Source organism: Phyllobates terribilis, unplaced genomic scaffold, assembly GCF_046119375.1.
Source record: "Phyllobates terribilis strain yellow unplaced genomic scaffold, ASM4611937v1 Scaffold_9__5_contigs__length_417890890, whole genome shotgun sequence".
In the NCBI taxonomy this organism is placed as follows: Eukaryota; Metazoa; Chordata; class Amphibia; order Anura; family Dendrobatidae; genus Phyllobates; species Phyllobates terribilis.
In genome coordinates, this window is record NW_027362769.1 from 283,272,421 (window position 1) to 283,298,836 (window position 26,416).

The 26,416-nt window shown below is 41.8% G+C and overlaps 1 protein-coding gene across 1 annotated transcript in view; it reads left to right on the top strand.

Annotated features, from left to right (window-relative positions):
- ANKAR (ankyrin and armadillo repeat containing) overlaps window positions 1–26,416 on the top strand; it is a 541,104-nt gene that overhangs the window by 338,243 nt on the left and 176,445 nt on the right. The window contains exons 10-12 of the mRNA XM_073647842.1: window positions 5,981–6,189; window positions 9,805–9,909; window positions 21,572–21,816. Coding sequence (XP_073503943.1) covers window positions 5,981–6,189; window positions 9,805–9,909; window positions 21,572–21,816 — 559 coding nt within the window. The remainder of the gene's footprint in view (window positions 1–5,980; window positions 6,190–9,804; window positions 9,910–21,571; window positions 21,817–26,416) is intronic.

Below are 26,416 nucleotides of genomic sequence, written 5' to 3' on the forward strand. Positions count from 1 at the left end.
CTGGCGATTCGACCATGTAGCCCATTTTTCTTCAAGTGCCTCCTTATCGTGTATCTTGAAACAGCCACATGGCTAGTTTTCAGAGAGTCCAGAATTTCAGCTGATGTTATTTGTGGGTATTTCTCTGCATCCCGAACAATTTTCCTGCCAGTTGTGGCCGACATTTTTGTTGGTCTACCTTACCTTGGTTTGGTTTTTACAGAGCCCCTGATTTTCCATTTGTTAATCACAGTTTGAACCCTGCTGACTGGCATTATCAATTCCTTGGATATCTTTTTGTATCCCTTTCCTGTGTTTTACAGTTCAACTACCTTTTCCCGTAGATCCATTCACAATTCTTTTGCTTTCCCCATGACTCACAAACCAGAAACGTCAGTGGCTGGATGAAAGATGCAAGAGTCTGTATGGATCCCAGAAACTCACTCAGCTTTTATGCACACACACTGATTACAAGCAAACAGGTCACAGGTGAGGATGTTACCTTTAGTAGCCATTCAAACCCATTTGTGTCAAATTCTGTGCATGTTATCAGGCCAAAATCACCAGGGTATGTGAACTTTTGATCAGGGTCATTTGGATGTTTTTGGTTGTCATTAAGATTTAAAAAGAGAAAACACAGTAGTTTGACAATAAATGGCTTCAGCAGACCAATAACCATGAGTGGAGAAAAAGTTTTTTGTTATCATTCATATTCTCTGAAACAAGGCCAAGAAAGGAAAAATTCTGCCGGAGTATGTAAACTTTTGAGCACAACTGTATGTAATAGGAGTAATAACAATAATATTAGCAAATACCTTCAATTAGAAATGTAGTATAGTTCTTCTGATAAACTATGCAGCTTACCCCATGTGGAGTGCATTGCAGTAGCTTATGTATCCATGGTTATGACCACTCATATAGTGACAGTTAATTAGTTAGTTGTTAGTGGTTGTAGCCATATTTTTCTCAATATGTAAATAAGTTGTTAATATCTATGGGCCGGACATAGTCTCCCAGTGAATCGCCTTCAGAGCTAATTTTAAATAAAAGTGGAAGTTACCAGTATGAGACATGAAGATTGAGAGAAAAGTGCCAGTCATATGTCTCACGCTGTTAACTTCCTCTTCCATTTAAAAAAAAAAAGCTCTGGAGGCAGACTTTTGGGTAGATCTGTGCCCTGCCCCATGAATTTTATGTGCACCTCTGGCAGCAAGAGTATGCAATCCAATATCCCTCTCTCAAGTTTTGGATCCAAAAAGTATAGGACTTGTTCAAGGTCTCGCGAGGATATAAATTCAATCCTTGCAAGATGGCACCACAAGAGGCCACAGGCGTTTACAAGAGTGTGATGAAAGAGTTTGAAGAACAGCTTATTTTAATTAATATATTTGTTTATGTATTTATTATTCCAGATTTCTTCTCTCCTTCCCCTCGCTTCTTTAATGGACCACTCCCAACACTATTCTGATTGGGTCTTTGCACCCACCTATTATATATTTGACCTGCGCGCCCTCTATTCCTGTGTACATGATTGTTTTAACAAAATCCCCAGCCCCGCATGTATTTACCGCCTGCTCATTTTTTTCTGAATCCCTTTGTATAATTATTTTGCTTAACAAGTTAAACAAAGAATTAAAGAGGACCTTTCTGCAATTTTTTTGTTGTTGAACTAGACACATAGTGACTGCAGGGCAGAATAAAAGTTTTTTTTTTTGTTTTGTTTTTTCTAATTTCTCCTCTTCATTGTGGAGATAATTAATGTGTTTGGCACCAAATGAACTAATGTTTTAAGCCCAAGTGGGTGTTATCAGATAGTTTTCAGTGGGGTCATATACTTGTCCCTGCATGAGTTGCCCAATCATAAACATGCAGCAAGACAGCTGAAAAAGAACACTCCCCCACCATTTCTTAGGTTTCTCAGTGTGTAATATGTAAGGATACAGCTCTGATCTCCTTATCTAACCTTCTGCATGATTAGAAAAGTGCAGCAAGTTTAGCTATGTCACATTATAAATCTTTCTATCAGCTCTCCTCTTATAGCACTCTGTGCTCTACTGCATTGCCCCCAACTGTCTGTCTGGAGATGACTTATACTTGTGTCTCTTCGGAGATGAGTCACACTTATGTCTCTTGTGCTCACATCATCTTGGAATCCCTCTGCAGTGAGAGCAGAGCTGAGCTAGGTGTCATTACATCTCACACAAGAGCAACTTGTAATCGCTGTGCAGTAAGAGCACAACTACTCCTAACACAACAGACGTAACTGTGACTCATCTCTGGACAGGCACTGACACTGCTATGAGAGGAGGAGAGCTGATAGAAGGGCTTGTAATGTGACACAGCTAAACTGAGACCTTATTTATCTGAAAGGTGTGAGTCATCTGTGCTCTAATCTCCAAGCACTTTCTCATCATGTAGGAGGTTAGACCAGGAGATCAGAGCTGTATCCTAACCAGGGGTGGATTAAGAGTAGCAAGGGCCCCGGGCAGTTTAGAAGGCGCGGCCCCCCCAACCCTCCCCCACCCCCCCCACACACACACACACACACACACACACACACACACACACACACACACCTGATGTATCACATGACATGTCACATGATCCCCTGTGATAGATCATGTGATAGTTCACGTGAAATTAATTTGGCACAATATTAATTATAATAATTTTTTTTAGGCTGTGTGCCCACTATGCATTTTTTAAGCGTTTCCACAGCGGCAATTCCGCAGCAGAAACGCTTAAAAACGCTTGGTAGAAGGTCGGCCATGTTCCCCAATGATAATCCGCATGTGCTGTGCACATGCTGCGGAAATTTCCGCTGCGGATTATCATTGCAGAAAAATCCGCAGCACTACCAATTATTTTGCGGAAGCGCAGCACTTTCGCCGCCATTGACTTGCATTGGAACACATGGAATCCGAATCACTGCATCTGTACATGCAGAATCCATGCATTTCAATGTGCGGGTGGTACCCGGGTTTGGTGAAGAGGAGACTCTCCTCCGGACCCGAGTACCATAGAACCTGTAAAAAAATAATAAAATAAAAAATAAATATTATACTTACCTTCTGATGGCCCCCGGTGTCTTTATCCGATGCGTCCTGGCTTGCCGGCAGCTCGCGATGGTCTGAAAAGGACCTGCCGTGACGTCATTTAGTCATGTGACGGGTCACGCGACCGCTGACATCGGCAGGCCATCAGAAGGTAATTATATATTTATTTTTTACCATTCTTTTACGGTCACACTATATAAATCCATGCCGGTGCCGGTTGCATGGATTTGTATAGTGTGACCAAGTTGTCAAGCACTTTCCAAGTGATGCTAAAATCGCTTGGAAAGCGCTTGACACCCGCATGCGGAAATGCATGTGAAGAACGCTTCACATCAGCATGTCCCTGTCAGGAAAAACGCATGTACAATCCGCATGTACAATCCGCATGCATTTTTTCTGCCAGGGAGTTGCAGAAACGCTCAAAAAAAATCCGGAGCATTTCTGCATCGTGGGCACATAGCCTTACATTAATTGTATGACTCAATATTGAGCACACGTAGCCATCTATACACAGCAGGAGGCCGCACGTAGCCATCTATACACAGCAGGAGGCCGCGCGTAGCCATCTATACACAGCAGGAGGCTGCACGTAGCCATCTATACACAGCAAGAGGCCGCACGTAGCCATCTATACACAGCAGGAGGCCGCACGTAGCCATCTATACACAGCGGGAGGCCTCACGGCGCCACCTATACACAGCGGGAGGCTGCACGGCGCCATCTATGCACAGCGGGATGCCGCACGGCGCCACCTATACACAGCGGGAGGCCGCACAGCGCCATCTATACACAGCGGGAGGCCGCACGGCGCCATCTATACACAGCGGGAGGCCGCACGGCGCCACTTATACACAGCGGGAGGCCGCACGGCGCTATCTATACACAGCAGGGGGCCACACGGCGCCATCTATACACAGCGGGAGGCCGCACAATGCCATCTATACATAGCAGGGGGCCGCATGGCACCATCTATACACAGCGGGAGGCCGCACGGCACCATCTATACACAGCGGGAGGCCGCACGGCGCCACCTATACACAGCGGGAGGCTGCACGGCGCCACCTATACACAGCGGGAGGCCGGACGGCGCCACCTATACACAGCGGGAGGCCACACGGCGCCATCTATACACAGCGGGAGGCCGCTCAATGCCATCTATACACAGCAGGGGGCCGCACAATGTCATCTATACACAGCGGGAGGCCGCACGGCGCCATCTATACACAGCAGGGGGCTGCACGGTGCTATCTATACACAGCGGGAGGCCGCACAATGCCATCTATACACAGCAAGGGGCCGCACGATGCCATCTATACACAGCGGGAGGCCGCACGGCGCCATCTGTACACAGCAGGAGGCCGCACGGCGCCATCTATACACAGCGGGAGGCTGCACGGCGCCATCTATACACAGCGGGAGGCCACACGGCGCCTCCCCCCCAGAGACAGCAAGAGGCCGCACGGCGCCATCTATACTCAGCAGCAGGCCGCACACAGTCACGCACGCACACAAATATATACAGACATATACATACACGCATAAACACATTTGAAACACAAAAATACATATAAACAGACATCACACAATGATATCTGCCTGCACACACACAAACACACACACACACACTCACCATCCCCCGGCTCTGCTCCAGTGGTCCTGCTCCCGGCTCCAGTGGTCCTGCTCCTTTCCGATGCAGCACTGCAGGCCGGGTGCGCACTGCGTGACGTCACAGCTAGGAGACATGGCCGCGCACAGGGTCGTGTCTCCTAGCAGTGACGCGGCCGGGCCAGCACAGGGAAGTTAACTGCTGCAGTGCTGGCCCGGCCGAAGAAGAAGCAGCAACCGTGCGCCGCTGCTGGGGGAGCGGTCCGGGGGCCCCCCGCCACTGTCTGCCGGACAATAATGAGGACAATCTGGCCATAGACACCCCGGAGCCCCGGGCCCCCTGGAGGTTCGGGGCCCCGGGCGGTAGCCCAGATCAGCCTCATTATAATCCGCCTATGATCCTAACATCACACACACTGAGAAACCAAACTATGGTGGGGGCATGTTCCTTTTTGGCTGTGTTGCTGCCTGCTTATGATTAAGCAACTCATACAGGAAGAAGACATACATGCCCCCAGTGAAAACCATCTAATAACACCCACTTGGTCTTAACAAAAGTTAACTCAATAGGTACCAAATACTTTGCTAATATCTTTGTAACTAAGAGGCACAATTAAAAAAAATAATAATTATATTCCACTTTTGTCCAGTTCAACATTAAACATTTTATGAAAGGTCATCTTTAAACAAAACTAGCATGGTAAGTGACCATAAGGAGATTTTAAATGGGTTTGGGCACCTTTGGGGACATTTTTTTTTATCTAAATGCATGTATTTTGGGCTAAAAATAAGTTTTACAATTGAGCTTCATTACAAATTTTGCAATGTTTTATTGTTACAGGCTCTACTTCCTTACACATTCAACTTTATTGTAGTTTGTGACCATAAGTCATCTGAGAAGACCTCAAAAAAGACAGATAACAAAAGGGTTGCAAACCTTCCTACTAGACATACATTCATTTAAGTAAAAAGAAAACAACAACTAACTGCATAGATTAGACATAGATTAGAATTGTCTTTAAAGGGGTTGGACACCTAAGTCTTAAATAATAAACCCACAAAAGAGAAATGGTGCAGTTCAGAATTTATGCAATACTACCTTAATCAGACCAATGACCAAGTGCAGAACAGCAACAAAGTTCATGCTTTCTGCTTGGTGGCGAGTCTTCAGTGATGATTTCATGTTTATACACCGTGATAGGTTATTGCTACTTTTCTCTTGCATTTGTGCATGTTTGAGTTGCCTTTTTAAATTTAGTTTGATGTAAGATTTGAAATGTTATTGTTTTTAGCCTCATTTAAACCCAGTGTTGTATTTACTTCTGTTTTGTGATTCACAGATACAAATCTACTCCATTGCTTCTCACAGCCACATCAGGAGCATTTGATGCTTTCAAATATATTATTTCTCTTGGAGGAAGTTGGAAAAAAACTGATAGTATGGGCAATAATTTAATTCATTTAGCTGTGCTATATTTCCATACTCAGATTTTAAAATATGTAATAGAATTAAATATACCAGAGCTACAAGTATGGAATCATCTGTTTGGTAAGTTCTGTGAGCATGCTTGTCAACTTTCCTGTACGTATATATATCATATACGTATTTATCATATATATATTATATATATATATATATATATATATATATATATATATATACAGTACAGACCAAAAGTTTGGACACACCTTCTCATTTAAAGATTTTTCTGTATTTTCATGACTATGAAAATTGTACATTCACACTTAAGGCATCAAAACTGTGAATTAACACATTTGGAATTATATACTTAACAAAAAAGTGTGAAACAACTGAAAATATGTCTTATATTCTAGGTTCTTCAAAGTAGCCACCTTTTGCTTTGATGACTGCTTTGCACACTCTTAGCATTCTCTTGATGAGCTTCAAGAGGTAGTCACCGGAAATGGTTTTCACTTCAGAGGTGTGCCCTGTCAGGTTTAATAAGTGGGATTTCTTGCCTTATAAATGGGGTTGGGACCATCACTTGTGTTGTGCAGAAGTGTGGTGGATACACAGCTGATAGTCCTACTGAATAGACTGTTAGAATTTGTATTATGGCAAGAAAAAAGCAGCTAAGTAAAGAAAAATGAGTGGCCATCATTACTTTAAGAAATGAAGGTCAGTCAGTGCGAAAAATTGGGAAAACTTTGTCCCCAAGTGCAGTTGCAAAAACCATCAAGCCCAACAAAGAAACTGGCTCACATGAGGACCGCCCCAGGAAAGGAAGACCAAGAGTCACCTCTGCTTCTGAGGATAAGTTTATCCGAGTCACCAGCCTCAGAAATCGCAGGTTAACAGCAGCTCAGATTAGAGACCAGGTCAATGCAACACAGAGTTCTAGCAGCAGACACATTTCTTCAATAACTGTGAAGAGGAGACTTTGTGCAGCAGGCCTTCATGGTAAAATAGCTGCTAGGAAACCACTGCTAAGGACAGACAACAAGCAGAAGAGACTTGTTTGGGCTAAAGAACACAAGGAATGGACGTTAGACTAGTGGAAATCTGTGCTTTGGTCTGATGAGTCCAAATTTGAGATCTTTGGTTCCAACAACCGTGTCTTTGTGCGACGCAGAAAAGGTGAACGGATGGACTCTACATGCCTGGTTCCCACCGTGAAGCATGGAGGAGGAGGTATGATGGTGTAGGGGTACTTTGCTGGTGATACTGTTGGGGATTTATTCAAAATTGAAGGCGTACTGAACCGGCATGGCTACCACAGCATCTTGCAGCGGCATGCTATTCCATCCGGTTTTCGTTTAGTTGGACCATCATTTATTTTTCAACAGGACAATGACCCAAAACACACCTCCAAGCTGTTTAAGGGCTATTTGACCAAGAACGAGAGTGATGGGGTGCTACGCCAGATGGCCTGGCCTCCACAGTCACCAGACCTGAACCCAATCGAGATGGCTTGGGATGAGCTGGACCGCAGAGTGAAGTCAAAAGGGCCAACAAGTGCTAAGCATCTCTGGGAACTCCTTCAAGATTGTTGGAAGACCAATTTCGGTGACTACCTCTTGAAGCTCATCAAGAGAATGCCAAGAGTGTGTAAAGCAGTGATCAAAGCAAAAGGTGGCTACTTTGAAGAACATAGAATATAAGACATATTTTCAGTTGTTTCACACTCTTTTGTTAAGTATATAATTCCACATGTGTTAATTCATAGTTCTGATGCCTTCAGTGTGAATGTACAATTTTCATAGTTATGAAAATACAGAAAAATCTTTAAATGAGAAGGTGTGTCCAAACTTTTGGTCTGTACTGTATGTAAATTCTGTACATATATATGATTGTGTCCTGTAACTTTAACGATAGCCCCTACAGAAGGTTTCTCTACCTGTTAAAGGGATGTATGATCAACCCTCCTAAGCCATCTATATGGGTATGTAGGTCATAGCAAGCTGAATAAAATGATACCTTGACACACTGCAACTGCTGTATATATATCACATAGTATACACTGATACTTTGCTGTATGTAGTCTATATAGTCTTAGAATGCTGCAGATTTATACAAGGGATTGTTTGATAAATCTGGTGGTCTAGTCTAGGTTTACACCACCTATTAGTTGGTTTTGTACCAGAAATTTGCACCACACTTTTGTTGCACAGTAAGACCTCACTCCTTTCTAAGGCACGGCCCTTTCTGCAAGACCACGCTCCCTAATCGACTAAGGCACCGAAAATGTCAAAACAAATAATAAATATGGAGCACATCATAAAATACAGATTTTTGATGCAAATTCCTCCAGAATTGTGACATTTACAGTTTCTTTGTATTTTCCAATCACTCCTATTTGGCAAAATAGCACAATATTTTTTGCCATTTTTATTTTGCTATTTTACTATGTAACGGGTCTGGGAGGCGGAACCTCTGGGCTACTATACAAGGGAGCGGTCCTTGTAAGGGAGCGGGTGGCGACCAGGCAGGCAGTCACAGCAGGTGACCGGGACAGTCTCTGGGTGTACGGGCATGAGGTCACGGCAAGTGATCAGGGCAGTCTCTGGAAGAACGGGCTGGAGGTCACGGCAAGTGACCGGGGCAGTCTCTGGAAGAACGGGCTGGAGGTCACGGCAAGTGACCGGGGCAGTCTCTAGGTAAAGGGTAGGTACGACCTGTGATGGCTGAACCTCCAGGTAGGCTAGCAAGGCAGATGGAGGATGTGTGCTCCCAGGTGAGCAAGCGAGAGTCTCTGGAATAGCAGGTGGTCCCAGCACGTGACAGCGGAACCCCCGGGCAGGCAAGCAGGCAGGTAGCGGAGAAGCGCTCCCAGGTGAGCAGGCAAGAGTCTGGAATAGCTGGTGGTCACAGCACGTGACAGTGGAGCCTCCGGGCAGGCAAGCAGGCAGGTAGCGGAGAAGCGCTCCCAGGTGAGCGGGCAAGAGTCTGGAATAGCTGGTGGTCACAGCACGTGACAGCGGAGCCTCCGGGCAGGCAAGCAGGCAGGTAGCGGAGAAGCGCTCCCAGGTGAGCGGGCAAGCTGGTCCATAGACAGACTGACCGGAGTTGTAAGGCAGACCGTCGGACCTCAGGCAAGCAGGCAGATAGCTGATGTGCGCTCCCAGGTGAGCGGGCAAGTTGGTCCTTAGACAGACTGACCGGAGTTGTAAGGCAGACCGTCGGACCTCAGGCAGGCAGGCAGGCAGGTAACAGGAAATCAGGCAGGATTAGGACAGCAAGCTGGCAGGAATCTGGCAGGTAACTGGCAGGTAACTGGCAACGGGACCTGAGGGCTGAAGCAGAGTAGAACGGTGCAACAACATTGCTCGGGCACCTCCATTTTGGAGGAGGTGCCTTATATATGGTAAAGTCCTCCGGCCATTGGCCGGGGACTCCTTAGGACGGCGCGCGCGGCCCCTTTAAGAGGGAGGGAGGGCGCGCGCGCGCGCCCTAAGCACAGTGGCCGGGAAGGAGCGCGCGCTGCCAGCAGAGCGGGAGAGGGACGCCGGGCACGGAGCAGAGCGGTGAGGGGAACAGCGTCCCTGCCTAGCAGAGGGCAGGGACGCCGGCACTACATACTATTTTGGTCTACAATACCCAAGCTAATGTGGTGACAGATATGCTTAAATATTTAATACTTCTCTAGAATGTCTTGCTTGTACAAGTATAGAAATGCATCTGATTTCTGTTTCTTTGTATCAGAAATGCTGAACTCTAAAGGTATACACAGAAGAGAAATGGCAGTGAGATGCTTGGAGGTTCTTTGTGTTGTGGAGCACCAGTTTTGGAAGGACATTTCTGAGAGTGGTAAGCTAACTTACATTTCGCTTGGTGATTACTACATTTGCATGAAAACTTGCAGAATTTCCTTATTTTGTTCTTTAATAGTGTACACTTTATTGTATAATATGAGAATACTACAATCTTAGAAGATTCCTGTGATCACAGAATGCCTAGTAAGCTTTGAACGTTTTGAATAATATATATAATAACATAGTAATAAAATATAGTAGGGGTACATTTTTCCTTTTCATATACTGCTCAGTTACTCTGTTAACCCCTTCATTCTATAGCCATTTTCCGTTTTTTTGTTTTCATTTTTTCCTCTTTTTCTTCCAAGAGCCATAACTTTTTTTTATTTTTGCGTCAATATAGCCATATGAGGGCTTACATTTTATGGGACGAGTTGTACTTTTGAATGGCTCCATTTATTTTACCATATAGTATACTGGAAAAAAGGAAAAAAATTCCAAGTGCAGTGAAATTGCAAAATACCCCATGGTCCCCTATGATAATCTGCATGTGCTGTGCACATGCTGCGGAAACTTCCGCTGCGGATTGTCATTGCGGAAAAATACACAGCATGTCCGTTAATTTTGCGGCCACGCAGCGTAATCGCCGCCATTGACTTGCATTGGACCGCATGATATCCGCATCACTGCATCTGCACAAGTGGATATCACACGGTTCATTGTGCGGATGGTACCCAGGTCTGGAGGAGAGGAGACTCTCATCCAGACCTGGGTACCATAGAAACTGTAAAAAAAAGAATTTAAAATAAAAAATAAAGATTATACTTACCTTCTGATGTCCTCCCTGTGTTTTCTCCCCTCCGTCTGGTCTGCTGTATGGGTCGCGGTGTTGTGAAGGACCTGCCATGATGTCATTGAGTCATGTGACCTGTCACATGACTCAATGATGTCACCGCAGGTCCTTCACACCACCGCGAGCCGCCCAAGACACCGGACGCAGCAGAGAAAACACCGGGAGGACATCGGAAGGTGAGTATAATCTTTTTTTTTATTTTTTACCATTCTTATTCTTTTTTTTTAACTAACTTGGTCACACTGCTATAAATCCATGCCCTTTGCCTGGATTTATATAGTGTTAACAAGTTGTCAAGCGCTTTTCCAAGTGATGCTAAAATCGCTTGGAAAAGCGCTTGGTAACCCGCATGCAGAAATGCATGCAAAAACGCTTGACAAACGCTTCTACCTGGCGGGAAAAACGCATGTAAAAACTGCATGCGTTTTTCCTGCCAGGGAGAAGCGGAAAAAATATGCAGCATTTCTGCATCGTGGGCACATAGCTTGAAGCTGCGATCGTCCGATCACCTGTGCCATATATAGCAGTGCTTCACCACTGTTATGTATAGCAGAAAATATGATCTCCTAAGAACGCCGGCCACAAGCCAATGTTCACAAGAGGATCGTAATGAGAGGCATGGGGGTCTTCTGCAGACCCCCTGCTATCATGACAAACCATCGGCACTCCCCGATCACATGACAGGGGTGTGATTTTTCACACACTTCCTGCTGGCTTGTGTTAAATCCCAGTGTCAGAGATTTAAGGATAAAAACCGGGAGTGGAGCTCCAATGCACCTGTGGCTGTAGCGGAGCCTACATCAAAGTCAGGGACATGACATATGAAGTAAATATACATCATATGTCGTGAAAGGGTTAAAGACCAGTGAGGAGCATCATCTCCTCACAATCACACAATTGTTTACATACAGTACATGTCAATAAAAAAATCTCATTAATATATTGTACTGTTTTTAGAACTGCTCCTGTTAGACTTACTTGAGTTGAAGAAAGAAAGAAGAAGAGCATTTTACATTTCTGCACTAAAGCTTTATGGCTTGTGCGCACAGCTGTATTATGGCTTGATTTTGTATGAATCGGTGTAGGCCTGCCATAAACAGCATGAAGCCTACACTTCACCTCTGTGTTTCTAAAATTTTGTATGTGGGCATATTACTCCATGCTCCTCAAAACCCATCTTGCATGTACAGAGTAGAGTTGAGCAAATAAATTGTTAGGACCCCCGTCTACCAGCTATATCAATAGTCTATGGCCGTCTGACCAGAGTGCTGCGAACTTTCTCCTATGTGCCGGCATCACCTGTGCCTCCTCTTATTAGTGGACAATGCTGACATTGCTAAATGCCTACTAAAAAGAACAGACGACGAGTATGCTGGTATATAGGAGGAGGTGCGCATAGCTCTGATCCGGTGGCCATGGTTCTACCGAGATGATTGCTGAATCGTTGTCCTGCGAATATTTTTGCTCAACCATATTACAGAAGTATTTTTCCTTAGTGTTGCCTCTTGGGGAGAATTGCAAAACCAAACAACTGAGCTGGACTATAAGCTGGTATAGGTGCAAAGTACAGTACAGACCAAAAGTTTGGACACACCTTCTCATTTAAAGATTTTTCTGTATTTTCATGACTATGAAAATTGTACATTCACACTGAAGGCATCAAAACTATGAATTAACACATGTGGAATTATATACTTAACAAAAAAGTGTGAAACAACTGAAAATATGTCTTATATTCTAGGTTCTTCAAAGTAGCCACCTTTTGCTTTGATGACTGCTTTGCACACTCTTGGCATTCTCTTGATGAGCTTCAAGAGGTAGTCACCAGAAATGGTCTTCCAACAATCTTGAAGGAGTTCCTAGAGATGCTTAACACTTGTTGGCCCTTTTGCCTTCACTCTGCGGTCCAGCTCACCCCAAACCATCTCGATTGGGTTCAGGTCTGGTGACTGTGGAGGCCAGGTCATCTGGCGTAGCACCCCATCACTCTTCTTCTTGGTCAAATAGCCCTTACACAGCCTGGAGGTGTGTTTGGTGTCATTGTCCTGTTGAAAAATAAATGATGGTCCAACTAAACGCAAACTGGATGGAATGGTAGCCATGCTGGTTCAGTATGCCTTCAATTTTGAATAAATCCCCAACAGTGTCACCAGCAAAGCACCCCCACACCATCACACCTCCTCCTCCATGCTTCACGGTGGGAACCAGGCATGTAGAGTCCATCCGTTCACCTTTTCTACGTCGCACAAAGACACGGTGGTTGGAACCAAAGATCTCAAATTTGGACTTATCACAGCAAAGCACAGATTTCCACTGGTCTAATGTCCATTCCTTGTGTTCTTTAGCCCAAACTAGTCTCTTCTGCTTGTTGCCTGTCCTTAGCAGTGGTTTCCTAGCAGCTATTTTACCATGAAGGCCTGCTGCACAAAGTCTCCTCTTAACAGTTGTTGAAGAGATGTGTCTGCTGCTAGAACTCTATGTGGCATTGACCTGGTCTCTAATCTGAGCTGCTGTTAACCTGCGATTTCTGAGGCTGGTGACTCGGATAAACTTATCCTCAGAAGCAGAGGTAACTCTTTGTGTTCCTTTTCTGGGGCGGTCCTCATGTGAGCCAGTTTCTTTGTAGCGCTTGATGGTTTTTGCAACTGCACTTGGGGACACTTTCAAAGTTTTCCCAATTTTTCGCACTGACTGACCTTCATTTCTTAAAGCAATGATGGCCACTCGTTTTTCTTTACTTAGCTGCTTTTTTCTTGCCATAATACAAATTCTAACAGTCTATTCAGTTGGACTATCAGCTGTGTATCCACCAGACTTCTGCACAACACAACTGATGGTCCCAACCCCATTTATAAGGCAAGAAATCCCACTAATTAAACCTGACAGGGCACACCTGTGAAGTGAAAACCATTTCCGGTGACTACCTCTTGAAGCTCATCAAGAGAATGCCAAGAGTGTGCGAAGCAGTCATCAAAGCAAAAGGTGGCTACTTTGAAGAACCTAGAATATAAGACATATTTTCAGTTGTTTCACACTTTTTTGTTAAGTATATAATTCCACATGTGTTAGTTTTGATGCCTTCAGTGTGAATGTACAATTTTCATAGTCATGAAAATACAGAAAAATCTTTAAATGAGGTGTGTCCAAACTTTTGGTCTGTACTGTATATACCAAGGCAAAGTACCAAATACAGTCCTGCTCATCGTTATTGTCACCCATGAAGTTTAAGTACATAATGTGGAATATCTCTGAAAAAATGAATCAAGTGAAACAGTTTTTTGTATAGAGCACTTATGTTAATCACAAAAGAGCAAATGATAAACAATAAATTTAAAACCAAAAACAATGGGAGAGAAAATTAGAAAAAACTAAAGCTTGCCACTGGTATTGGCACCCCTTACATTAATTTAGTATGGAAACACATTTTGACTCGCCTATGGTAAATCACAAAAGAGATACACCTGTGATTAATTGGCGGTGCCTTTGTGACTTGAATTAGCCAATGAATAATGACTACAGTGTTTTAAAAAGCCACATGGTAGGCCCTGTTCCTTTGTCACAATGGTGAAGACAAAGGAGCTGTCTGAGGACATCAGAACTGCTATTATTAACAAAAGACTTCCATAGGGTATAAGGACATCTCCAAAGACCTTGGTATCCCAGTTTCTACAGTGCGCAATGTTATTAAGAAGTTTGCCAAGCATGGGACCGTCAAGAACTTCCCTGAACGTGGGGGAAAGAGGAAAAAGATGTCTTCGAAGGTTGGTGCGAATGGTGGAAAAAACACCATGTCTTCGAAGGTTCGTGCGAATGGTGGAAAAAACACCACGTCAATCATCCAAAGACCTGAAGGCCAACCTGCAGCAGTCTGGGGTCATGGTTTCAACAAGTACCATACGCCGCACACTAAACCAAGCAGAACTTTATGGGCAAAGGCCAAGGAAGAAACCATTGCTGAAGTAAAGACATAAAAAGGAACGACTGATATTTGCCAAAGAGTACCTTAGCAAACCACAATCCATCTGGGAAAATGTTCTGTGGACAGATGAAACAGAAGTAGAGCTTTTTGGCCATGCAAAGCAACAGTTTGTTTACAGACGGCGCAATGAAGCTTATAAGGAAAATAACACCCTACCAAAAGTGAAGCATGGTGGATGATCCATAATGCCGTGGGGTTGTTTTGCTGCATCTGGTACTGGAGGCCTTGATCGTATCACAGTAATCATGATTTCAGAGAATTATCAGTAGATTTTAGAGCGAAATGTCCTACCCTGTATAAGAATACTTGGTTTGAGTCGAAGATCATGGGTCCTCCAGCAAGGCAATGACCAAAGCACACATCCAAAAGTACACAGGAATGGTTGAAAAAGGAAAATGGGCTTATTAAAATGCCCAGCAGTGATCCTGACCTCAATTACATTGAAAATCTTTGGGTTGAGCTGAAATCTGCCTTTGGAAAAAAGAACCCTGAAAACATTCAAGAGCTTGAACAAACTGCAAAGGAAGAGTGGGAGAAAATTCCAGCTTAGAAGACCAATAAGCTTATAGATGGCTACAAGAAACTTTTGGAGGCTGTCATCAATGCCAAAGGGTCTGCAACCAAGTATTAATTAGGGGTGCCTTTATTGCTGCACATGCAGTTTATTCTGTTTCTTCTTGGAAATTGCAACATGGAAGTTGAAAACAATGTTTTATTGCTGTATTACTTTGAACCACTATTTAAAAAATCCTGAGGATTTCCCTTTGGTGCATTTCCACTTATTTCTAAAAATATTGTACAGTCTATGAAAAAATGAAGGGGTGCCAAGAATGGTGAGCAGCACTGTATTTGTAGAGTGTAATGGAAAGAAATAAACCTTTGATGCCTTCACATAACAGGTGTAGTTTTACTGAGAATAAATTTCACACAGATGGACTCAATTTATTAATTATGTGACTTCTGGAGGCAATTGGTCATATTTATTCATATCAGACTACAGGGGGCTGAATACAAATGCATGTAACAGTTTTTAGATTTATATTTTTAAAATATTTAGAAAATGATGTATCATTTCCTTTACACTTCTCAAATCGTGACAAATAATTTATAATTGGTGAAGAAAGTTGAACTTTCAACCTATGTAACTATATGTAACTTGCTATTTTGTGTTCGTATATCACATAAAATCCCAATAAAATACATTTAAGTTTGAGACTGTAATGTGAAAACAAAATGTAGAAAAGTTCACAGTGTATGAATATATGAATACTTTTTCAAAGCACTGTATGTATGTAATTACCCAATTAAAAAATGAAAACCGGCACCTGTAGTAGTGACGCTTTAACTCCTGGTTTAAATAACAAATTAAAGCTGCACTTTGAATCAATATAATATGTAAACATTGGCGATATGAAATTGGAACTGCATTACTGCTGTAGAAAACATGTTAAAAAATGAAAGTACTTAGTGCACAAATTGGCCAATTCGTGTGAACCCAATAGCCAGCGACAAGGCGTACCCCTTTGTTCGGACCGTAAACCTAAAATGATGCCTCTCCCGGGCTAAAAGTCTACAATTATATGTGCAGGTTGAACCAAGCTCTATTTAGAAAGTGCCGGTCAGTTTTTTTATGTTTATATTTAACTCCTGGTTTATTTATAGCAGTCCCAAAACACAATTGTAACATTTTTGTCCCAGTCAGGCTTTTAACAGACAATCAGATTGGAACAGAAGTTAAAGACTAAGGCTAAGTGCCCACGATGCAGAAATGCTCCGGATTTTTCCTGAGCGTTTCTGCATCTCTCTGGCAGAAAAAACGCATGCGGATTGTACATGCGGATTGTACATGCGGATTGTACATGCGGATTGTACATGCGTTTTTCCTGCCAGGGACAAGCGTAAGTGAAGCATTTTTCACATGCGATTTCGCATGCGGGCTGTGAAGCGCTTTCCAAGCGATTTTATCATCACTTGGAAAGTGCTTGACAACTTGGTCACACTATATAAATCCATAGATTTTATATAGTGTGACCAAGTTAGTTAACAAAAAGAATAAAAATCGTAAAAAAAAAAACATTATACTTACCTTCCGATGGCCCCCGGTCTCCTTATCCGATGCGTCCGGTCTTCTCGGTGTCTCGCGGTTGTCTAAAAGGACATGCCATGACGTAATTTAGCCATGTGACTGGTCACGCGACCGCCGACGTCAGCGGTCGCGTGACCCGTCACATGACTAAGTGACGTCATGGCAGGTTCTTTTAGACCATTGCGAGCTGCTTGTGAGCCAGGACACATCGCTATGGAGACCGGGGGCCATCAGAAGGTGAGTATAATGTATATTTTTTATTTCAATTCTATTTTTTTACAGGTACTATGGTACCTGGGTCTGGAGGAGAGTCTACTCTTCTCTAAACCTGGGTACCATCCGCACATTGAAGCGCTTAATATCCGCATGTGCACATGCAGTGATGTGGATATTAAGCGATTTAATGCAAGTTAATGGCGGCGAAAGCGCTGCGATTACGCAAAATAATTGGTAGTGCTGCTGATAATCTGCAGCGGAAATTTCTGCAGCATGTGCATAGCACATGCGGATTATCATTGGGGAACATGGCAGACCTTCTACCAAGCGTTTTTTAAGCGTTTCTGCAGCCGAATTGCCGCTGCGGAAACGCTTAAAAACCGCATAGTGGGCACACAGCCTAAAGCTATGTTCACATGTTGCATTATTGGTGCTTTTTTATGCAAATTAAAAGCTGCATTTTACATTACTAGCAAAAGGTATGAGATTTCAGAAATCTTATACAGACATTTTTTTTCCTGACTGAATTGGAAAACTGCTGTGTTTTTGAAAACTGAAGCATGTCACTTATGTCACCAAATTTCCAGCTTTTTTTCACCCATAGAAAGCAATGGTTAAGTGCAAAAACGCAACAAAAATCAAGGTATCAGGTTTTCCTGCATTTTTAGTGAAAAAAAGCAAGTACCTCAGTATGTGAGACACATTTAATTTTTGTGATTTTCCCAAATTTAATCCATAATATCTTGGTGTCTTCACCTGAGAATGAAAGTTAGGATTTGTACAGTTTAATTAAATTAGGGTTGTGTGTAAAGTAAACATTGGCTGACCAAGGTGTAAAATTGAACAATACCTGACCAACTCAAGGGCTGCCCAAAGTGTAAAAGTAAACAGTCATCTACAAACTCAATGCTCTGCAAATGTCTTAAGTAAACTACTCCAGATCGATTCAACTCCCCCTGCTTTTACATTTGTAATTGTGTATTTTTTCATGAAGTCATATGAACTTTTTTGTTCAGAATAGTCACTATTTTTTTCAGATATAAAAATCTTTTTCCACTTAATAATTTGATAAAATTGCCCTTTTCTCCAAAAATGGTTTTAAGGATTCACATGTCTTGCATTGGTGACCTAACACCTTGCATTGTTCATGCTTTTGTGGTGGAAGCAAAGCTGAACTTTGGAATCCTGAAAAACGCAGCAAGAGACGAAGCAAAAACGAAGCAAAAAAACACAGCAAAACCTGAAAACCTGCTTTTTGTAAGCAACTTCTTTACTGCAAAGAGAGCAGGTTATGCATGCAGAAAAAAAACGCAGAAAAACGCAACTTGTAAACATAGCCTAAAATAAGTAAATAGCTCTATTTAAAAATGGAGTGTACCACTAGGTGTTACAGTGGCATGTAAAAGTTTGGACACCCTTGGTCAAAATTACTGTTACTGTGAACAGTTAAGCAAGTTGAAGATTAAATGATCTCTTAAAGGCCTAAAGTTAAAGATGACACATTTTCTTTGTATTTTAGGCAAATATACAGTAGTGTTCAAAAACATGAGTTAAGTACAAAATTGTCATCTAGTTTTTATTTCCATGCATTGGGAACATTGCACACTGTTTTCTAATTCAAAACATGAAGAGAAATGTATATAAATGTTAACTGCTTTACAGAAAATAACAAAAAATTAACATTGGGCTGTTCTAAAAAATAGCAGTGTCTGCATTTGTCTTTACAAACTCACAATATGTACTCTTTTTTTCTGAGGATGTAGCATTCCTGTGAATCACTAACCTAATATTTAGTTGTATACCCACAGTTTTTTAGCACTGCTTCACATCTATGTTCCATAGCGTTAACCAACTTCTGGCACCTGTCAACTGTTATTCCAGCCCAGGATGCTTTGACTACATCCCACAATTTTTTTGCCATTTGTTGGCTTTGCCTCTGAAACTGCATTTTTGATGTCACCCCACAAGTGTTCTATCGGATTAAGGTGTGGGGATTTGCTGGCCACTCCATAAACTCAATTTTGTTGGCCTGGAATCAAGATTTTGCTTGTTTACTGGGGTGTTTAGGGCCGCTGTCTTGCTAAAACACCCATTTCAAGGGCATATCCTCTTCAGCGTAGGGCAACATGACCTCTTCAAGTATTTTAATATATGCAAACTGGCCCATGATCCCTGGTATGCCGTAAATGGCTCCAGTACCATAGTAAGAGAAACATGCCCATATCATGATGCTTGCACCACCATGCTTCACTGTCTTCAGAGTGTACTTTGGCTTGAATGCAGAGTTTGGGGGTCATCTGATGGACTGTCTGTGTCCCTTGGACCCAAAAAGAAAAGTTTTACTTTCATCAATCCACAAAATATTTCTCCATTTCTCTTTAGGCCAGTTGATGTGTTCTTTGGCAAATTGTATCCACTTCAGTACATGTGTTTTTTTTTAACAGTGGGACTTTGCGGGGACTTCTTGCTATGAGATTAGCTTCCCACAGGCATCTTCTAACTGACACAGTACTCACAAGTAACTTGAGACTGTCTTTGATCATCCTGGAGCCGATCATTGGCTGAGCCTTTGCCATTCTGGCTATTCTTTGATCCATTTGAATGGTAGTCTTCCGTTTTCTTCCACGTCTCTCTGGTTTTGCTTTCCATTTTAAAGCATTGGGGATCATTTTAGCTGAACGGTCTATCATTGTCTGTACTTCTTTGTAAGTTTTACTCTCTCCAATCAACTTTTTAATCAAAGTAACAAAAACAGTGATTAATCTGGTTAGCCATATTGGACTGCTATTATTTTGAACACTACAGTACAAAAAGGAAAATGGGCATATGCAACCGTTTGGGCAACCTCGGAGATTTGTGTGCTCAGATAGCTTTGACCAAAGTTTCAGACCTTATTTAGCCTGTTAGGTTTATGGCTTGTTCACGATCATCGTTAGGAACGGCCAAGTGATGCAAATTTTCCAACTTTATGAAAACCAGCTGCCATGGGTTCTTCTAAGCAGCTGCCTAGCACTCTGAAAATGAAAATTTGGGAGACCCACAAAGCATGAGAAGGCTATAAGAAGATAGCGAAGCCTTTTCAAATTGCCCTTTCCTCAGTTCGAAATGTAATTAAGAAACGGCAGTTAACAGGAACAGTGGAGGTCAAGATAAGGTCTGGAAGACAAAGCAAAATTTCAGTGAGACCTGCTTGTAGGATTGCTAGAGAGGCAAATCAGAACCCCCGCTTGCTTGCAAAAGAAAGATTTAGCATACTCTGGAGTTGTGGCTCATTGTTCTATTATTCAGAGGCACCTGCACAAATATGGCCTTCATGGAAGAGTCATCAGAAGTAAACCCTTCCTGCATCCTCACTATAAAATTCAGCGCCAGGTGTATGCAAAAGAACATCTAAACAAACCTGATGCATTTTGCAAACAAGTTCTGTGGACCGATGAGGTTAAAATAGAACTCTTTGGCCACAATCATCAAGGTATATGTACAGAAAAAAGACACAGAATTTCAATAAAAAAGCATCTCGCCAACCATTAAGCATGGGGGTGGATCAATCATGCTTTGGGGTTGTGTTGTAGGCAATGGGACGAGAAACATTTCATGGGTAGAGGGAAGAATGGATTCAATCGAATTTCAACAAATTCTTGAGGCAAACATAACACCATCTGTAAAAAACTGAAGTTGAAAAGAGGATGGCTTCTACAAATGGATAATGATCCTAAACACATGTCAAAATCCACAATAGACTACCTCAAAAGGTGCAAGCTGAAGGTTTTACAATGGCTCTCACAGTCCCCTGATCTGAATATCATTGTAAATCTGTGGCTAGACCTCAAAATAGCAGTGCATGCAAGATGACCCAGGAATCTCACAGAACTGGAAGAATTTTCCAAGGAAGAATAGATGAAAATTCCTCAAACAAGAATTGATAGACTCTTGGCTGCCTACAAAAAGCGTTTACAAGCTGTGATACTTTCAAAAGGGGAAGCTACTAGATACTAACCATGCGGGGTACCCAAGCTTTTGCATCCGCCCATTTTCCTTTCTGTAATTTTTAAAATGTAAAAAATGAAAATATATATATTTTTTGCCTAAAATACAAAAGAAATGTCATCTTTAACTTTAGACCTTTTAGAGATTATTTCATTTTCAACTTCTTTGACTGTTCACAATAACAATAATTTTGACCAGGGGTGCCCAAACGTTTACATGCCACTGTATGTACTGTGAACTGAAGCCTCACTACAAATGTCAGGTTTTATTTAATAATTGTTTGAAAGAATTTTGATGCTACTGGGCACCATTGATCAAATTAGTTCCATTTTCAGCAAAAAAATGTAGGTGTGCATTCAACAGAGTCTATGTGCTTTCACACAGAGGAGGCTTTACAGCACTTATTCTGTGGTGTGCAGAAACCATTATGTTCTAATATAACTGTCCTCACTAAAAATATTATTTGCTAGAAGTGAATTATCAAATCAGAATTTCTAAATGTAAATATAGTTTTTATATGAATTCTTAAATATTTTTTAAGGCACACACATTGGTAAAGATGTAACATTACTAATTTAGGAAAAATTTATTTATAGGAAGCATACCAAGTCTAGTAAAACTACTGCAGAGTCCGCAAGAGAACCTACAATGTTTAGCTTCCGGAGTGTTAAGCAATATATCGAATAATGTTCCTGTTGCAAGGGCTCTTAAACAAGCAGAAGCTATACCAATTCTGATAACACTACTACATTCCAAACATCCTGAACTTCAGTCCCGATGCTCAGTTATTTTGTGTGATATTGCCCAAATGGATGATAATCCAGCCCTCATAGCTGAAATGGTAAGTACCGTATGTAAATGAAATGAATGTTTAAATGGGTTTTCCATTCTTAGGTTAAACCATCAACATTGTTTTAATAAGGGTCTATCGTAACCCCTTTGGATCAGCTGTTTGAAGAGTGGCACTTGTACAAACAATCATTTGAAGTAGGTTCCAATAGTTGGATTTCCACTGATCCAGTATTTGTGACTTGTCCTAAGGAAAAACTCAGTGTTAAAGGTTGGGTATCCATTTAATGATGTAATGAAACACATACAGAACTGTGAAAACGTTTTAGGTAGGTATGGAATAAATTCTGCAAAGTAACAATTCTTTAAAAAAATATAAATGTTAATAGACTTTTTTTTATCAATTAACAAAGTGCAAAATGGATGAATAAGAGACAAATCTAAAGCAAATCAATATTTGGTTTGACCACCCTTTACCTTCAAAACAGGATGAAATCGTCAATTCTTCTATGTACACTTACATGCAGTTTTTAACTCCTTCATGACCAATGATGGGCATAGCATATCATGAGCGGGTGTCAGTTCCCATTTCATGACATGCTACGTCCGTCATGCTTTAAAACTGTCACTGAGTGTAACTACGCAGAGACAGTTCCGTACCGACAGTTCCGTGACTGACTGATCATAGCATGATCGTGCAGGAGGTGCTGAAACATCAGTCGCTCCTGCACGATCACTGCAGGAGCTCAGCGCTGCTAATGGCCGAGCTCCTGCAGTAACGGCCAGGGATGGTGACAGCACCGCCCATGGCTGTTTACCCCCTAAAAGATGCGATCAAGAGTGATCGCAACATTTGGGAGGCTGACCACATTCAGATCGGCACACCCGTGATGTCATCGCGGGGGCCCGATCATTGCCATGGTGACCCGAGGTAGTCTTAACGACCCCGGGTCACCAAGCTATGGAAAGCGTCTTAGATCATGCCCAGAGCAAGCTCTAAGAAGCTTCTATACAGATGTAAAGCATTGCAATGCTAGTGCATTGCAATGCTTTATACCAGCGATCAAAGTGAAAGTCCAATAGAAGGACTAAGTAGAAAAGTAAAAAAAAATTAAAAAATATTTTTTTTAAAAAAACTACAGAATAATGCAAAAATATTATACCAACAAATACACATTTTTATGTAAAAAAAAAATAAACAAAAAAAATACACATGTTTGGTATCACCGCGTCCAGAATGACCCAATCTATAAAACTGTCACACTAGTTAACCTCTTGAGTGAAAGCCATGAAGAAAACAAAAAAAGTGGCAAACTATGGTTTTCTGCTCTTTAAGCACTTATGGGCTTTGTATATGGATTCCATAAACTATTGTAGCAAAATCTGCGCACCAGGCAAATAGTGCTGCTTCTGTTCCGAGTTTCACTGTGTGGCTAAGTGGTACTGTACAGCCACATATGGGGTATTTCCACGTTTAGAAGAAATTGTGTGACAAATTTTGGTGTTATTTTTACCCATTTCCCCTTGTAAAAATGTAAAATCTGGAGCTAAAACAACATTTTTGTGGTAAAAATATAATTATTTTTTCTTCACTGCCCACAAAATAGTTAATAAATAACATTTCCCACATGTCTACTTTACATCAGCACAATTTTGGAACCAAAATTTTTTTTGTTAAAAAGTTATAAAGGTTAACAGTTGACCAGCGATTTCTCATTTTTCCAACAAAATTTACAAAACCATTTTTTTAGGGAACACATCACATTTGAAGTGACTTTGAGGGGCCTTTATGACAGAAAATTCCCAAAAGTGACACCATTCTAAAAACTGCACCTCTCAAGGTTCTCAAAACCACATTCAAAAAGTTTATTAACCCTTCAGGTGCTTCACAGGAATTTTTGGAATGTGGAAGAAAAAATGTACATCTATTTTTTTCACAAAATGTTACTTTAGACGCATTTTTTTTTTTTCGCAACAGTAACAGGAAAAAATGGACCCCAAAATTTGTTGTGTAATTTCTCCTGAGCATTCAGATACCCCATATGTGGGGAAAAACACTGTTTGGGCACACGGCAGGACTCGGATGGGAAGGAGCGCCATATGACTTTTTGAATGTAAAATTTGTTTGAACAATTAGAGGATGCCATGTCGCATTTGGGTAGCCCCTCATGTGCCTAAACAGTGGAAACCCCCCCCACAAGTGATGCTATTTTGGAAATTAGACCCCTCAGGGAGCTTATCTACATGTGTGGTGAACACTTGAATCCCCAGGTGCTTCACAGACGTTTATAACATTGAGCCGTAAAAATACAATTTTCACATTTTTCCCACAAAAATGTTGTTGTGAAATTTCTCCTGGGTAAGCCGATACCCCATATGTGGCGTTTGGGCGCCTGGAAGGGTTCGGAAGGGAAGGAGTGCCATTTGACTTTTTGAATGTAAAATTTGCTTGAATAATTAGCGAACGTCATGTCGCGTTTGGAGAGCCCCTGATGCGCCTAAACAGTGGAGTATTGGGCTATAGTGAACATTTTGAACCCAGAGGTATGACACAGAATTTGATAACATTAGGTCATCATATTGAATAAGTTGTCATTAGTTTTGAGCGCAAGTGCTCGCTACTTGAGTTTGCATTGGGTACTCGGGTATGCACCATGTATCGCGGATTCTTGAGTCTTCGCCCCGCATGTTTCACGGTTATTAAACACCCAAAAAAAACATGCGGGGATCACTCGTGCATGGCAGGCAATCCCTGCTAGGTTTTTTGGCTGTATAACAGCCGCAAAACATATGGGCCGGAGACTCGAGCGTGTCACTCGAGCACCCGCGATACTCGGTGCACTTGCACTCAACACTAGTCACCATATAGTCAGCATTTTTTTTCTTTACTTTTGAAAAAATCCCAACACAACTCTAACCCTAACCCTAGCACAACCCTAACCCTAACACAACCCTAACCCTAGCACAACCCTAACCCAAGCACAATCCTAACCTTAGCACAACCCTAACCCTAGAGTTTATTTTTTATGCCTTTCCTCATGTGGTATAAGTGATTAGATGATTTTATTCTTTGGGTCGGTGCGTTTACAGCAATACCAGATTCATATGGGGTTTTTATGATTGACAGCTGTCACACACTAAGAAAACCTTTTTTTTGCAAAGACTAGTTTTTGCATCGCTATATTTTGAGAGCTATAATTTTTCCATATTTTGGCTGACAGAGTCATGTGATGGCTTGTTTTTAGCAGGACAATTTGATGTTTTTATTGGTACCATTTTCAGGCACATGATATTTTTTGATCGCTTTCTATTCCGATTTTTGGGAGGCAGAATAAACAAAAACCAACAATTCAGGAATAGTTTTTTGTTTTTTTGATGCCGTTCCACGTGTGGTGAAGTTGATAAGGTAGCTTTATTCTTCAGGTCAGTACGTTTATAGCTGTACCACATTTATATAGTTTTTTTATGTTTTTGCCGCTTTTACACAATAAAAGCTATTTATAGAAAAAATATTTTTTTTGTATCGCTTTACTCTGAGAGCTATAACTTTTTTATTTTTCGGCTGATGGAGCTGTATGGCAGCCTGTTTTTGTAGGACAAGATGACGTTTTCAGTGGAGCCATTTTTGTTTACATTCGTCTTTTTTATCGCATTTTATTATGATGATAAAGCATTGTTTTTTGCTTAGTTTTTTATTTATGTTTTTTTACCGTGTTCACTAAAAGGGTTAACTACTGGGACAGTTCTATTAATGTGTACTTTATTGTTTTTTTTTTTTCATGATATTTATTTATGGGTACCATATATTTTTATTTTTTTGGGATTATTTTTTCTTTTTTTTTATATTTTGTCAGGAACGTCAGGGATGACACCCGGGGGGGGGGGGGGGGAAGGCATACAATATCCCACCGCTGCCGTCACTTTGTCAGGATTGTCAGGGATTCGCACTCACACTATCCCGAATACTCATTACGTAGCTATCGGCAAGCGAGCAGAGAGCGTATGGCGTACACACGTCCGGATTGCAGCGCATGGAATATGTGTATACGCCCCCTTATGGTCACTGCCAGCTTCACGATAGCCCAATTACGATTATTCGCTGCCACCACCGATCAGCTTTAATATACAATACAGTGCTGATCGGGCGCCTGCTTTCCGGTAGCTTATGGCTTCGGGGGAGGGAACAATTACAGAGCACAAGAAAACAGAACTATTACATTTTATATTTAATCCAAAAGTGAGGCCGTGTTCATGAAAAATATACAAAAGGTTTTACAAAAGGAGACAATACAATACAGGGTATACAGTTACACAAAAGAAATAGGATTAATAGAAGACTTACTAGACCGATCACAGAGACCATTCAGTTTAGCTGGAGGGGAGGCGCTCCAATTGATTTGACCGTTATCGAACGGGACCCCTTGCTTATAGAATATATACCTCCTGGCAATGAATATAGATCAATCTTCAGCTAGATCTTTTATGCTGTTGGGGGGTCCTGCCCATACCTCCCCCCCTGTGATGACCTCATGTGGGGTGGGCTCCACCCTTCCTGGTTGTATTAAAATATCTATCTTCCGCGATAACTTCTCACTGGTTGATCGTAGAAGCTCGCAAGTGACGCCATATTTTTTATTACGAATTTACCTTTC